A 13,440-nucleotide genomic window follows, 5' to 3' on the forward strand; every position below is an offset into this window, starting at 1 on the left:
AGAAGATATCTAACAGTTATTCTGAAATATATTTGAGACTTCTAGAAAAATGAAATGTTCTTAATAGAAAATGTGCTATGCTGAAATTGGGATAATACTTGAAATGGTATTTATTTGCAGACTGAAGGGACCATTAGACCATATCGCCTGATGGTCTGTGCACATCATGCTATTGAAAAACTTGTGCAAGTCAAGTCATTTGTGTTTGACTGCTGCATACCCTCCAGAAAGGCAGACAATCAATTAAGTGACTTGGGGACATCACTCTACCATTTTCTATGATCATCTTTTGCAACAGCTAATCTCTCTTATGGCTCACAATTTCTACTGCATTTCCAATGTTAACTTGTCAAGGCTGAGCTTTCAGACAGTGATTCTCTTTGTACTTTCCCACATTGCACTGCAGAGGGGTGTAGAAATCGGCATTTTCTGTGAAAACATTTATAGGTAAAGTCAAATCTCAGCCCTTGTTCAGACTGGTTGATAGGGTTTTTAAGACTCTCCCTGCGAGGAATCGTCTCTAATTCATGAAGCCGTGCATTCTCTCCCAGAACCCAGTGATCCTTCTGAAGTTGGAAAGCCAGACCTCCTCCTCCTTCTGCTCCTTTCTTGTTCGTGATGCTGCTTGTAGAGGCAAAACTAGCTTACCCCCAAACTCTGCCTCTTGCTTTTCACAGGAAAAACTGATACTATCTCCTTTTGCCTCTTCATTTCACTGGGAAATCAGGTGGGTATCCTTGGACCACACTGACTTTCAATCCTTCTCATGGTCATGGCTTTCTCTGACAAAGTCCCTTATTGTGTAAGGACTTTCACTCCTGATAGCTCCCCGCCCAGTTCTCTTCCCAGCTGTTTAAATCTGCATTTGGGTTGAAGGGCATTCACAAAATGTGACTGGTGGTGGTTCTCCATTTACTTCCAGATCATTGATGATGTTCAGTGGTATCCAAATCGGCAGCAAAAAGGGTTTCCCACTAGCAATTTACTTTTTGAGTCAGTACATTTTATGTCTGCTAGCTGCCATGAGAACTTGGCAGGTGATCCTCAGTCAGCACACTATCACATGTTTTACAAAATTAACTTTGTCCAACAAACTTGTTATTTTCTTAGCAAATGAACTGAAGTTTACTGTCTTTTTTTTTCCAGGAAATGTCTATCCTGCCACTCAGGAACTCCCGTGGTTAGTAATCTATGGAGTCAATCAACTGTAACAGTTAAGTTCGTACAGTTTTCTCTTTTGACCTGTGGCTGATATCAGATTAAGAAGGCAATATTTTTTCCTTTACCTGTCTGGATCCTGACACAAGATCAGAATTCAACAGCCTTCTGTAATTTCCCATGTGCTCTGAAATTAGTGTTTGTGGGCCACAGAATGCCTCTACCAGCTGTTTTAAAGCTCTTGAATGAAACCGGACCTGTTGATTTAAGAATGTGTGTTCCTGAAAGATATTATTTAACATCTTAATTATATTAACATTCTTCAGTAATAAATGGACTGCTGGTTCATCTTGTTCTTGTGATATAATTTACCATCCTGTTCCTTCCCATACTGAGAAGAAAAATACTTATTAAATACATTTACCTTGTAACAGCAGTGTTAATATTTTCATCACAGCAATGTAGAAATGGAATTATAAATCACTGCGATTAATTTTATTCCTAACATAAAAAAAATACATCTTCCTGAAGGTCTTTATCGACTTCCTATGCTCTGTTCCCACTGAAATACAGTCATTTCTGTTTCCACTTCTCTTCATACAATTTTTAATGAGTATTCTAATTGCTGCCATGCTGTACCACTGAACCAGTAAGGCTCGTAGCCAGTTATCCTATCTCTTGATCACAAAATCAGCCTTGCCTCAACCTCCTCAAAATTTTTCCCAAGTTTCAGCCACATTTTGTTCATCCAAAATTTTCAAACTGTCTACAAGACAGGTTAGAATATTAAATTCCTTGCACAAACCCTTGTATCTCCTCCATGTGGCATAACAGCCATGGGGGAATGCACGACTCCTGAGTCTGTTTCCTTTTGCAGGCATTCCAATGCACCTCGAGGCCCCCACGGGAAGATGCCTGTTTCCTTTAAGGGTCTGGGATTTGTCTACTTCTGCCCAGAGACACAACGGAGCACATAACACAGCCATGCTTTGCTGTCAGTACTACAGCCACCTGCCTCTCTGGAAAACTATCAGGGAGTGAGAAGAAGACAGCTTGCACTCTACGTGTAGTCCCTCTTCCAGTGGAAAAAGTGGCAGATTTATCAGCAAGAGTTAATGCTTCTGGGATGTCGCTACCACCACTCACTGCAGGAGCCGGCAACAGACCCTGCGGTGGAGAGAGGAGCGGGGTAAGAGACAACTGTGCCAACACGATGGGCTGTGAGGAGAGAGGAGAGGGAGGAGGTGCCGGAGCAGAGATTCCTCTGCGGCCCGTGGAGAACCCCACGCTGGAGGAGGCAGCTGTGCCTGAAGGAGCCCATGAATTTGTGGGAAAGGACCCAGGCTGGAGCAGTTAGTGGAGAACTGCGGCCCTTGGGAAGGACTCGCATCAGAGAAGTTTGTGGAGGACTGTCTCCCACGAGAGGGACCCCACACTGGAGCAAGGGAAGACTGTGAGGAGCCCTCCCCGAGGAGGAAGAAATGGCAGAGACAACATGTGATGAACTGACCGCAACCCCCATTCCCTGCCCTCCTGTGCTGATGAGGAAGAAGAAAGTAGAGAAATCGGGAGCAAAGTCTTTGAGCATGAGAAGAAGAGAGGGGTGGGGGGACGTGGTCTTTTTAAAATGTGCTTTTCTTTCTCATTATCCTACTCTGGTTTTAATTGTTAGCAAATAAAATTGTTTTGTTTTCTCCCCAAGTCGAGTCTGTTTTCTTTGCCCGTGACCGTAAGTGGTGAGCGATCCCTTCCTGTCCTTGCCTTACCCCATGAGGTTTTTAGGGCTTGAATCACAACAGCTTGGATGCTGGTGACTGCTATGCCCTGGCCACAAATATGAACAATAGTCCCAACACTTTTCAATAACATCAGGAGTGCAGGCACTAGCTGTGCTACGCCTGGCCTGCAGGTTTGACCCTTCCTGGGGGAAATCCTACATAGAAGCAAGGTTTTCCCTCCCTGGGTGAAGATTTGGATGTGAAGGGTTAATAATAATAATTAGACTTCAAGGATGGGGTTTTTGCCTGGCTACTGAGTTTCTTTGTCCCCAGACATGATTGCAATCACACTTGGTAATGGTGCAAAGATCTGCAAGATCAAGACCATCAGAAGGCACTTTCTGTATGTGACGCTTTGGTTTTCCCTTAGGAGCATCAGTCAGACCCAGCATGTAACCATAGGGAACAGATACATCAGCTAAACTCACAGTCACACTGTAATGCCATCGTCCCCTGGCTACTTGCAGAGCTGAACTCCACCCAGAATAAAGCCAAAAGGCACTCAGTCTTCAGGAAAAAAACAGGTGTAGAAAGAAAAGTCCAACTGACGAAGATAAAAAAAAAAAAAAAAAAAAAAAAAAGAGAAACATCAAGGAAAAAAAAAAAAAAAAAAAAAAAAAAAGAGCAAAGTCACAGGAAAAAAAAAAAAAGAAAGCATTAGCAGGCATTCATTTAGCCATTTACCAAGCCTAAGTGTAAAAAAAAAAAAAAAACCTCTAGTCAAACTTGCAAATATTTACGTTAAAAAAAATGCATATTGTCCCTCTAAGCCCCAGCTCTCTGTATTTCTGTGCTTTTCATTGGGTCAGAATAAATATACAGCTGCTGCTTTACAAGACTCTCTTCCCCTTTTTTAAAAAAGAAAATAAAAGTTATGCTTTCCTCCTTTTATTGCACTTGACCTCTTCTCTGAAAGCAGAAAGCAAGAATATTGCTCAGCGGAGCCTTTGGCTGTGACCCTCAAATTGTTTGTTATGGCTGCACAGGAAAGCAAAGTCCTACATATGACCTTGAGGGTGATTTTATAAAAATCAATCAACTACTGTTATGATGGCCTCCCCACCAAGCAAAATAAATACAATTAAACCCATAATCACTTCTGTACAGTAATGTGCCAAATCAATGGGTCTCTTTAGGTGGAGTGAGGGAGAGGGGGGGAGAAATATGTTGAGGCTATTTGATACTTTGTGAGAACATCAGAAGCATCATTCTTCTCAATTAACCCAGCAATTAGCCTCCACCTCACTGCCCGGAAAAGAACGCTTTCTTTATCTGTTTTTACTGAAAAAAAAAAAAAAAAGAAGAAGAAGAAAGAAAAACTCAACTGGAAGCAACTCCCTCTGTCCCACAGGAGGGGAGAAAGAGCCAGACCAAATAAGGAAAATTAAAAGAAAAAAAAAAAGAAATATTAAGGAAAAGATAAAAAGGTGAGGGTTGTAATCTCCCGTGTGAATAAGTACAGCACCATCATGCCATTGGCAGAACTGGTTTTGTGAAAAGAGATTTCTCTTCGGAAGTCCTTGGGAAAGGGTGGAGGGTGTGCTCGAAAGGAAAGGGATTGGAAGGGGGTGTGTTAACACTTTACTTTTTCAGGCATCCTGGAATGGAGCATGCAATGAGATAGCCCAGGTATCCAGAACATTTACTATGGAAAGAGGCCGTATCATGCACTTCTGAAAAAAAAAAAATAAAAATATCAATGGAGTAGAGGATTGTGAGGATTGCTGTGGGAAGTTTCTCCTTGCCTCTGTCATCAGGAGTCATGCTTTCAGACATAGCAGCATATATCCCTTTTCAAAAACCTCATTTTAAAAAAAATCTGTATAACATAGATGTTCTTACAACACATAAAAGAGATGTTGATATTTCTCATTTATGTCGTGATTTAGAGAGCTCTAGAAATTTCCTGAACTCAGAGGGAAGCAAAGTCCCCATTCCAAAGTGCACCTTTTACATGGAGGGTTTTTTTATTATCATCTTTTGAGGTCGCACTTTGCATTCACTGGCAATATAAGGTATTTTTTCTAATGAACATCTTGTTAGGGAGCTAGGATTAAAATGATTATTGCCAGGTTTAATTCCACTTCTAGATATGAAGTTGAATGAAGCATTAAAGCAAGCAAACAACAAAAAAAGTGCTAAATAGTCTCAACAAGCAAACTACAAGAAAGGTGCTGGATAGTCTCAAAATATTTTTTTTGTGTGTGTGTTAATAATCAACAACAGAAGGTGTTAGGAAAGCACCAACAGAATTTTCTTATATACCACTACTGTGTCGCACCGCTCAACTAACAGAAAACATCCTCTCCATGGAAGAGGATTTGCTGATGGAAAGGTCATCTCATCAACTGGACTACAATCTCCCATCACCGTGCAATGAAGATCTGCTCCAGTTGCACTGTAGGCACACCATGGCCACACTAACATTCCCACAGCCTTCAGCCTGCTCTTACCGGTTCCTCTCACTTGGTGTTTCACATGACAAAGCCACAGAACCCCCGTGAGACAGGCTGAAGCTCAGAAGTTATATTCCTGGCAAGCATCCCTGAGCAGCAAAGAGCAGGAAGCAACTGCCAGAGTTGGGATATCTTTACTCAACAACTGATCCTGCCCAACAAGGCTGCAGTGTGCTGGCAGCCCACTTACTGCTCATTCTCTGGCTCCAAGAGTTATGTGTGGTGGGGCCTCCAAGCAGGAAAAAAATAAACCAAAACAACAAAGATCCTTCTGTGTACAAGAAGAGGAATACAGAATTTATAAGCCTTAAATTAGAACAATCGATTATTTCATGAACCTGTCTCCTGCACCCTGTTGATGTGCTCAGATGACTTTTGGATGAGCCATCAAAGTTGATTGCAGGCTGGACCACTGCCAAGTAAGGCACAAAGGAGAAAAGAGGTTTGTTACATTGGCTCCATCCCAAAGGCTGCCTGAACCAAGAATCCAAAACTCATTTTCCACCTCCCTGCATACACTCCTCCACGTTCACAATACATAGGTACATATCCCACACCAGCTGTGGATTCCAACACCTGTGTATTTCCACCAAGACATCACTAACATGCTGAAAAGTTCAGCTTGTATTCCAGCATTTTGGTGGACAGAGGCTTTAATCCATCCCTAGGTGAGGAACCAGCAGCTGTTCGAGTACTCTCAGACAGAAACTGTCTCCCAAGCCCGACAAGCCTGTGTTTTCTGGCTTGCTGCGCTCACAGCCATCTGTTCAGATGGCACGTGCTCCCTTGGAAGCTGCTTGGGCACTTACTTAGAGCACAGGAGCCAGGCAAAGGCACTTCAAACCGGCAGTCCAGGGGACACCGCCACAGGTAGATCATATGTTAGGAAGAAATGTTTCACTGTGAGGGGGGTGAGGCAGTGGCCCAGGGTGCCCAGAGAAGCTGTGGATACCCCATCCCTGGAGGGGTTCAAGGCCAGGCTGGATGAGGCTTTGGGCAACCTGGGCTGGTGGGAGGTGTCCCTGCCCATGGCAGGGGTGGAACTGGATGATGTTTAAGATCCCTTCCAACTCAAACCATTCTGTGTTTCTATGATGTCCTTCAAAGAAGACATTCTACTTTTTCAACTCTTAGGTAGACTCCAAGACACTTCACAACACTTTTGATGTGTCTGCAATAGGAGAGCTAACCTGGTGGGGAAGTGGTGTGGACACTCCTAGATGGCTTTGACAGCACATATCAGAGCCCATCATCTAGGATCTAAGGAAGGAAACTTCCCGGTGAACCTCCTGAAGGAGGCATGATGAAAAAATTATTTCATGTTCCCATGCAACAGACACTCATTAAGTGCTTCACCCTCAGGAAGGGAGGGTTGCATGGGAGCGCTGTTTTGGGGAGCAGGATTGTGCTTCTGCTCACCTAGAGCCTGCTTGGGTGACCATTAGACCAGAGTTTTTCTGCTTGCTATGTGCCTCCGTCCACATTTTTTCTCATTTCAAGCTGATTTCTGGCATTTGAATTTAAAGATATGACAGGTAGGGTTTGTCTCCTAATGTCTAGCACTGTGGGTTGGACCTTGGTCTTAGCAACAGCATGTTCCAACCACAAACTTATAATGCACAGTCTGTTGAGCCATCAGAGGAAGAGAGGGTACTTCAAATCCTAAGAAACCTACGTGCCATCCTGTTACACAGCGGGCTTCCTGTGTAGTTCTGGGCTCATGACACAGACTCATGCCTTTGAAGGTGTTTGTTTGCATTTAAAAACCTTAAGAAGACCCGGACCTTCGTTCCCAGCCTGCACAGGTTGCAACAACTGAATTTCTGTATCATATAAAAATGTGTGAGGACAGATCTACTAATGGAACGAAGCTGCTACTGTACTGAGAGCCTGAATAGTGCCCAGAACAGGTGGAGACAGCCTCAGAAGACTTTTCCATCTCATGGTTAGAAGCAGCATTTTCTTCCCCAAAAGGGGCATACTCCCTCCTCCTTCCATGCGGGATTAGGTTCCACCCATCTGCTCATCCTGCAATGCCCCAGAGAAGTCTCAAGAGGTACTGAAGTTGCAGAAAATCAGTTTAATTGGCAAGTGAGAGCCCTAATGTACATGCTGTGAGCCCATCTGAAACATGACAGAGAAGAGAAACCCGCAGCTCGTACCCAAACATGAACCGGTGTTTACCGCTGGGGGAAGAACTGAAAAAACATCAAATTGCTACAGATTCGGGGCCTTAAAACCCTTCCTCCAGGAATGTCCAGCTCTGCAAGGAGCACACTACTGAATCATACTGAATTCCTGTGAAAAAATATACTAAAAATTAAAGAACTGATGCCTTTCATTTTTTTTTCCCCATGAAAACAGCTAGGACTTTAAGGCTCTGAGACTGTAATTATTGCAGACTTAGTACACCTCTCTGTAACAACGTAGGAAAATATCACACAGCAACAGGGAGAAATAGGGCTGACTTTTCTTCCTTTTAAATCTCAATTAAAAAATACATTGGATGAAATTTCCCATTAGCTGGTACTATTTGTACATCCCGTGTTCTTTCTTTAATTAAAAAACATGCTTATTGCAATACTGCCAGAATCGCTTTTACGGTATTTTAATTGTAATGTCTCTGGCTGATTAAAAAAAGAAAATATGAACTAGAAACTGCCTGCAAAAAAAGGGATCACAATGCACATCCCAAATGGGTTGAGCAAAATGGCACAGAAAACACCGCAACACGAGCAGCTTCCAGTCGTGCCTACTGACAAAGGATTTTAAAATGGGTTTAAGGACTGGTTGATTCCATAGACAGAAAAACAGAGGGAAAAGCTTTTTCTTTTTTTTGGTGAATTCAGACCCAGTCTTTATCAGCAGTGACTGAAGCACTAGTTATTTGATAACTACTTATGCAGGTGTATCTGCGAATATTTGATACTCTTTGCTAATAGCATCAAAGCCTAGGAAAAAGCCAAGCTAAATCAGTATTTGGATTTCTCTCCTCCCTCAATCTGCTCTAGCCACAGCCTGATCTGAGTGTGGGTTACAAGAAATTCAAAATATTGATGGAAAAGCATTGCTCTTTGGAGATGATTTAAAAATCAGATAATAACTGACAATGCCATGAGTATACCTGGGGTTTGTCAGAGCTCTTTTTTTTTTTTTTTTTTTCCTGGGATCTCATAGTTTGGGGGGGAAAAAAAAAAAAAGGAAAAGAAAGACAGAACTATATTAGTGATGGTATTTTGGAAACTGGGTGCACAGTCTCTAGAGGTAGATGAAGTAGCTCAGACCTTTTGAAGACCTCAGCCTGGAATCTGACCATGGAAGAGGGAACTGGCGTGCTGGTTTCGGTGGGACTGCCAAGATGCAGCAATGCCAAAACATGAGAGGAAGAGCTGTGACAAGCGATATTTGGGCTTTTTTAGAGTCTAGGTCACAGCAACCTTCTCCCTATGCCTGCAAGGTTGGCCATCTCAATGTTGCTATTGCAAAGGCAACTGGTCAGTTGGACACCTGGGATCTTCAACCCCAGCAGCACCACTCCAAAATTCATCCCCAAGGTGCTCCTGAAAAACAGGCAGGTTTTGGCTCCAGACCTCCCTAGAGGCTGTTCTCTAAAGCAGTATAAATTCAGACAAAGGCAATAGCATATCTGAGGTATCAACCCATCAAACATCAAGGACCTATTCCAGTGTAAGCTCTGCGCAAAGGAAATTTCCATCTGTCGTGGGTTATCTTAAATATTTCCATACTTGTGATGTTGGCATTACAAAAATAACTGCAATCTGAGGAATTTACAGAGTTATCTACAATCTCTCTGTCTTGTATCTCCTCCCCAATCAGTATCGTCTGAGCAGTTTCACAGTCTGGCTATTAAAGTTTCCACTGCCGATAACCACGTGTTCTTGCTCTGCTTGTTGAGGGGGAGGTAGAAACGGGTGAATCCTCATGGCAGGGAACAGGACACAGCTGCCTAATTCTATTTCTCTAATAGATCCTCCAGATCTGCCCAGGCAGTCTGGTCACTACTAGAACCACTATATTTGGCTATATGTTAATACAGGCAAAGCAAGATCACTTTAAGGCTGTACATGTAGCTGACATCCTTGTTACCATCCTCTTTAAACAATTTTTTTTTGTGTTGAAATCATCATAAAGAGGCACTGCAGAGGCAGTATTCAAAACCCTCATGGTGTTCCAAAAAAAGAGGAATGTCAAGAAATGTGCCTGTAAACATTTTAGGTTTGCTAGATAGAGCACCAGAAAACAGGCAATACAGCATCTTCACAGAGGAGTAGACTCTGTGAAGGGGTTTTTTATCCATAAAGTCTTCTGTGTTTTCAGCTTGTGAGTGCACAGACAGCCTGACGCTGTGTCATGAAAGCCAAAGGGAGCAGAACTACATTTTAATCTTATTCTCCAGCTCCAAATAAGAAAAACTCTCCAGCTAGAATAGGAATGGGATGCTTTGATTGAAGCACATATCTACACCCACCTACAGGTTAGGGGCTTATTGTCGTGTGCATCTTGCCATTAGGTTAGCTTGGCAATTATCTGAAATGTTCACAGGGTCATGTAGTTGCTGCTCTAAGGGGATCACCTAACTGTGATTCATCTTAAAATGGGTTTTAAGCTGAAAGAGAAGAGATTTAGGTGAGATATTAGGAAGAAATGTTTTCCTGTGCGGGTGGTGAGGCAGTGGCCCAGGTTGCCCAGAGAAGCTGTGGATGCCCCATCCCTGGAGGGGTTCAAGGCCAGGCTGGATGAGGCTTTGAGCAACCTGGGCTGGTGGGAGGTGTCCCTGCCCATGACAGGGGCTTGGAACTCAATGGTCTCTAAGGTCCCTTCCACCCAAACCATTTGCCCCATCCCTGGAAGCACTGCCCCATCTCTGAAGGCATTCAAGACCAGGCTGGATGGGGCCCTGGGCAGGCTGCTCTAGTGGTTGGCAACGCTGCCCACAGCAGGGGGGTTGAAACGAGCTGATCTTTAAGGGCCTTTTCAACCCAGGCCATTCTATGATTCTATGACACCTAATATGAGCAAGTCTTTGGGTTCTCTCTATCAGTACAGGAGCCTAAACAACTCCTCTGCTCTGGACAACTTGCAGAAAGGTAAGGTTAGGAAAGACGAATCCAACCAAGTCTCAGATCACAGTAGATCTCAGCACATCTCGACCCCAAATCCAAGGCTAAACAGCTAGCAGCACCCATGTAAGTGGGAGAGGATGCAACAAGGAAACTTCAGCAAAGGTGAAGCTCAGATAAACAATTACTGTATAGGTTTCTGCTTCTAAAATGCTTGGTCTCTATGTTTGCTATGTAGCAATGAAGCAAATAATAGCATCTAGAATATTTTAATGATGCTTTCCTAACTGAATCTACATTATAAGCCAAGCTTCTTGGAAATCATGATAAAGAGGAAAAATTATTTGAATGTCAGATGAGCCAAAGCCATAAAGATACCGTTCCAGACTTCATTAAATTTAATCAGACCTCCGTTTACTTCATGAGTGCTGACTCATAGATCAAATGTGCCTTTGAATAGGCCCAAAGTTCATAAAGTCAGAGACTGAGCCCCAAAATCCTCATCCAGATTTACAGCCAAAGGTCTCAGAAATCTGGGGCTCTGACCTAACTCCTCTGCTTGTCATAATCATACCGGGGGTAAGAAGAATCTTGTGTCACACAGATTTAGGATTTTCACTGGGGAAGAGAGGGAAGAAAATTATACTAAAATGTTTCAAATTTTTTTAAAACTTAAACTCTTACTCGATTTTTTTCTTTTTTTTTTTAACAGGAATGATGCCTGGTGTAGCAGTTCTTGAAAATGTCTGAGCCTAGACTGAGCACGTTCAATCTTTTGGGGAAACAATAGGGATAAACTTGCAAAGATTCTTCTTTCTAGAATGACCATTCAAAGTGAGATTAAACTATAATTGTCAAATGCATGTTTTTCATCATCATCTCGATGAAAAATTAGTACCTTTAACATCCTTTTAATAGAAGATCATTTTTACCAGCAAAGATGACTCAGGTCCTTAAACATCTAAAAACTCCTCTTTCCATTTTTTGAGCTCTTTTTCAGCAAAGGCTTACACATAAGCTTAACTTTGAGCAATTTCACCAGAACAACTCATTCACTTAATACCAAGGATGTGCATGAAAGTTTTCACAACCAGGGCCTAATTTCCAGGAAGGAATATTCCTGACACTGAATTACAAGTAATTTTAATTCTTACTTTGACACTCCTAACAGTTTTTCTGAGTCTACCCCAGGGTATGAGAATCCTGCAAACCCAATGTTCCCTCCCCCCCCATAATTGTTCTCAGTCATTTACTCTCCACCAGCCGTGCTCTAGGACCTTGGATTATTTATTACATTTGGTAGCCGTGGTCTGTAATTCTGTAACATCATTAATTTCGTAGAGGCTTTTGCAACATGCTTGCCTCAAAAGATGCCAAACAAAACAGAGTCGATTATTGTTATCAGCCCTGCCATCATCACCGAACACCACTCAGAACAGCAGTGCTTTCAGTAGCTGGGGGAAATAAAAAAATAAAAAAATAAAATAAAAAAAAAACCACCTTCCAACTCATATTGTCATTGTACCTCTAACAGCATAACCGATGCCTTCTGCATACATAATAATTAAATGTTTCCCCGTCCCCCATCACCCTCCTGTTGTATCTACGGAGAGCAGAGTCAGCCTGCCCGACCAAGTGTCTCCTTCAATGCAGGAGCTAGGCAAGAGAAGGGGAGATCACAGCCATAAAAAACTCCAGCCCCGGAGGAACAAGAGCACTGAACCCCCCTTCTGCAGACCTTTGAGATGCAGCAGGTTGAGGTTGGTGGTGGTAGTCCCCAGCAGCAGGGTCCGGCCTTCTTCTATCGTGACGTTATCGCCATCTCGCGGCTGGTGGCCAGTAGGCCAGCTGGAGTCTTCATCCCATCGGCCACAAAACTGGAGAGCAAACTGGAAAGAAAAAGACAGAGAGAGGTTCAAAACTCATCCCTTCTCACCCTTGGGGAAATCAGCTTGCCAAGAGCGCGGCGGAGGAGATGCCAACGTCATGCCGGCTGCTTTCCAGTGGCTATGCCGGCTACTTTCAGTGGGACCCCACGCAGAACGAAGGAATGGAGGGTTGTTGGAGTTGGAGAGGTTCTTGGCCTTCAGAAACCCCTGTCGCTATTTAGAGGTTGCTCCTTGTCTCGTTCTGCTCTGGGTGACAAAGGGCTTGCTGCAGGTCCGGCTGCGGAAAGTCCGCAGGTTTCCTGGTGTGTGTCTCTCTCTGCCTCCCGAAGAGCAGAACTGCGCGTTAATTCCTGGCTGCATCAGAAAAAAAATAGCCTGAAGAGTTTAGAATTAAAACATCTCAGCTAGATGCGCAATAGTTTGCTTTACAAGATTTTTCAAAGCTTCTCCTTCCCCTAGTCCACATTTAGAGAGACATTCCTCCTTTCACATACTTTTTTAGCTCTCTCAGCTTATGCAGTATTAATATCACCTTCCCTTACATGGCTTCCAAATTAATCCCTGATTAACTTGAAAAGAGCAAACAGACTGACCCATGAAGAGCAATGGCAAAATGACGTCTCCCTGTTTCAAGTCATGGTTCCTCCTTACCCCTAAACTTTAAGCATGGACTTCGCAGAGGAGGTTTGGTGGATTTCTTGAGGAATGTGTGTGGTATTTTTGCACAGACGTGTGCACAAGTGTGGACATGTGCATTTGTAACATATTCTTTGGACTCACACGTGAACTAGCAAAACCAGCCTCAACTCATCCGAGGAGGGGTTAGAAACCAGACATGGAAATGTTTGTGGTCTTCACTTGGTTGTGCTAATCTGAAACAGCAGCAGAAAGAATAACCTCAACAAAAAAGCAAAACATAGTTCCTCTGTCTCAGCTTAACCCGGGATACACACTCCCTCTTCAGCCAGAACACATCACGTGCACGAAAGCTTTTGCTCTGGAGCTGTGGTTTAGGTGAATCAATACCGGTGGTGTTGCAATAGTTATTCTTTCGACCCTGCTACTGCAAATTTTATCT

The 13,440-nt window shown here is 43.1% G+C and overlaps 1 protein-coding gene across 1 annotated transcript in view; it reads right to left on the reverse strand.

Annotated features, from left to right (window-relative positions):
• PKHD1 (polycystic kidney and hepatic disease 1 (autosomal recessive)) overlaps window positions 1-13,440 on the reverse strand; it is a gene marked incomplete at its 3' end in the record, with an annotated part of 111,663 nt that overhangs the window by 20,542 nt on the left and 77,681 nt on the right. The window contains exon 35 of the mRNA XM_010085546.1: window positions 12,212-12,362. Coding sequence (XP_010083848.1) covers window positions 12,212-12,362 — 151 coding nt within the window. The remainder of the gene's footprint in view (window positions 1-12,211; window positions 12,363-13,440) is intronic.

Source organism: Pterocles gutturalis, unplaced genomic scaffold (genome assembly GCF_000699245.1).
Source record: "Pterocles gutturalis isolate BGI_N339 unplaced genomic scaffold, ASM69924v1 scaffold6205, whole genome shotgun sequence".
NCBI classification, from domain to species: Eukaryota; Metazoa; Chordata; class Aves; order Pterocliformes; family Pteroclidae; genus Pterocles; species Pterocles gutturalis.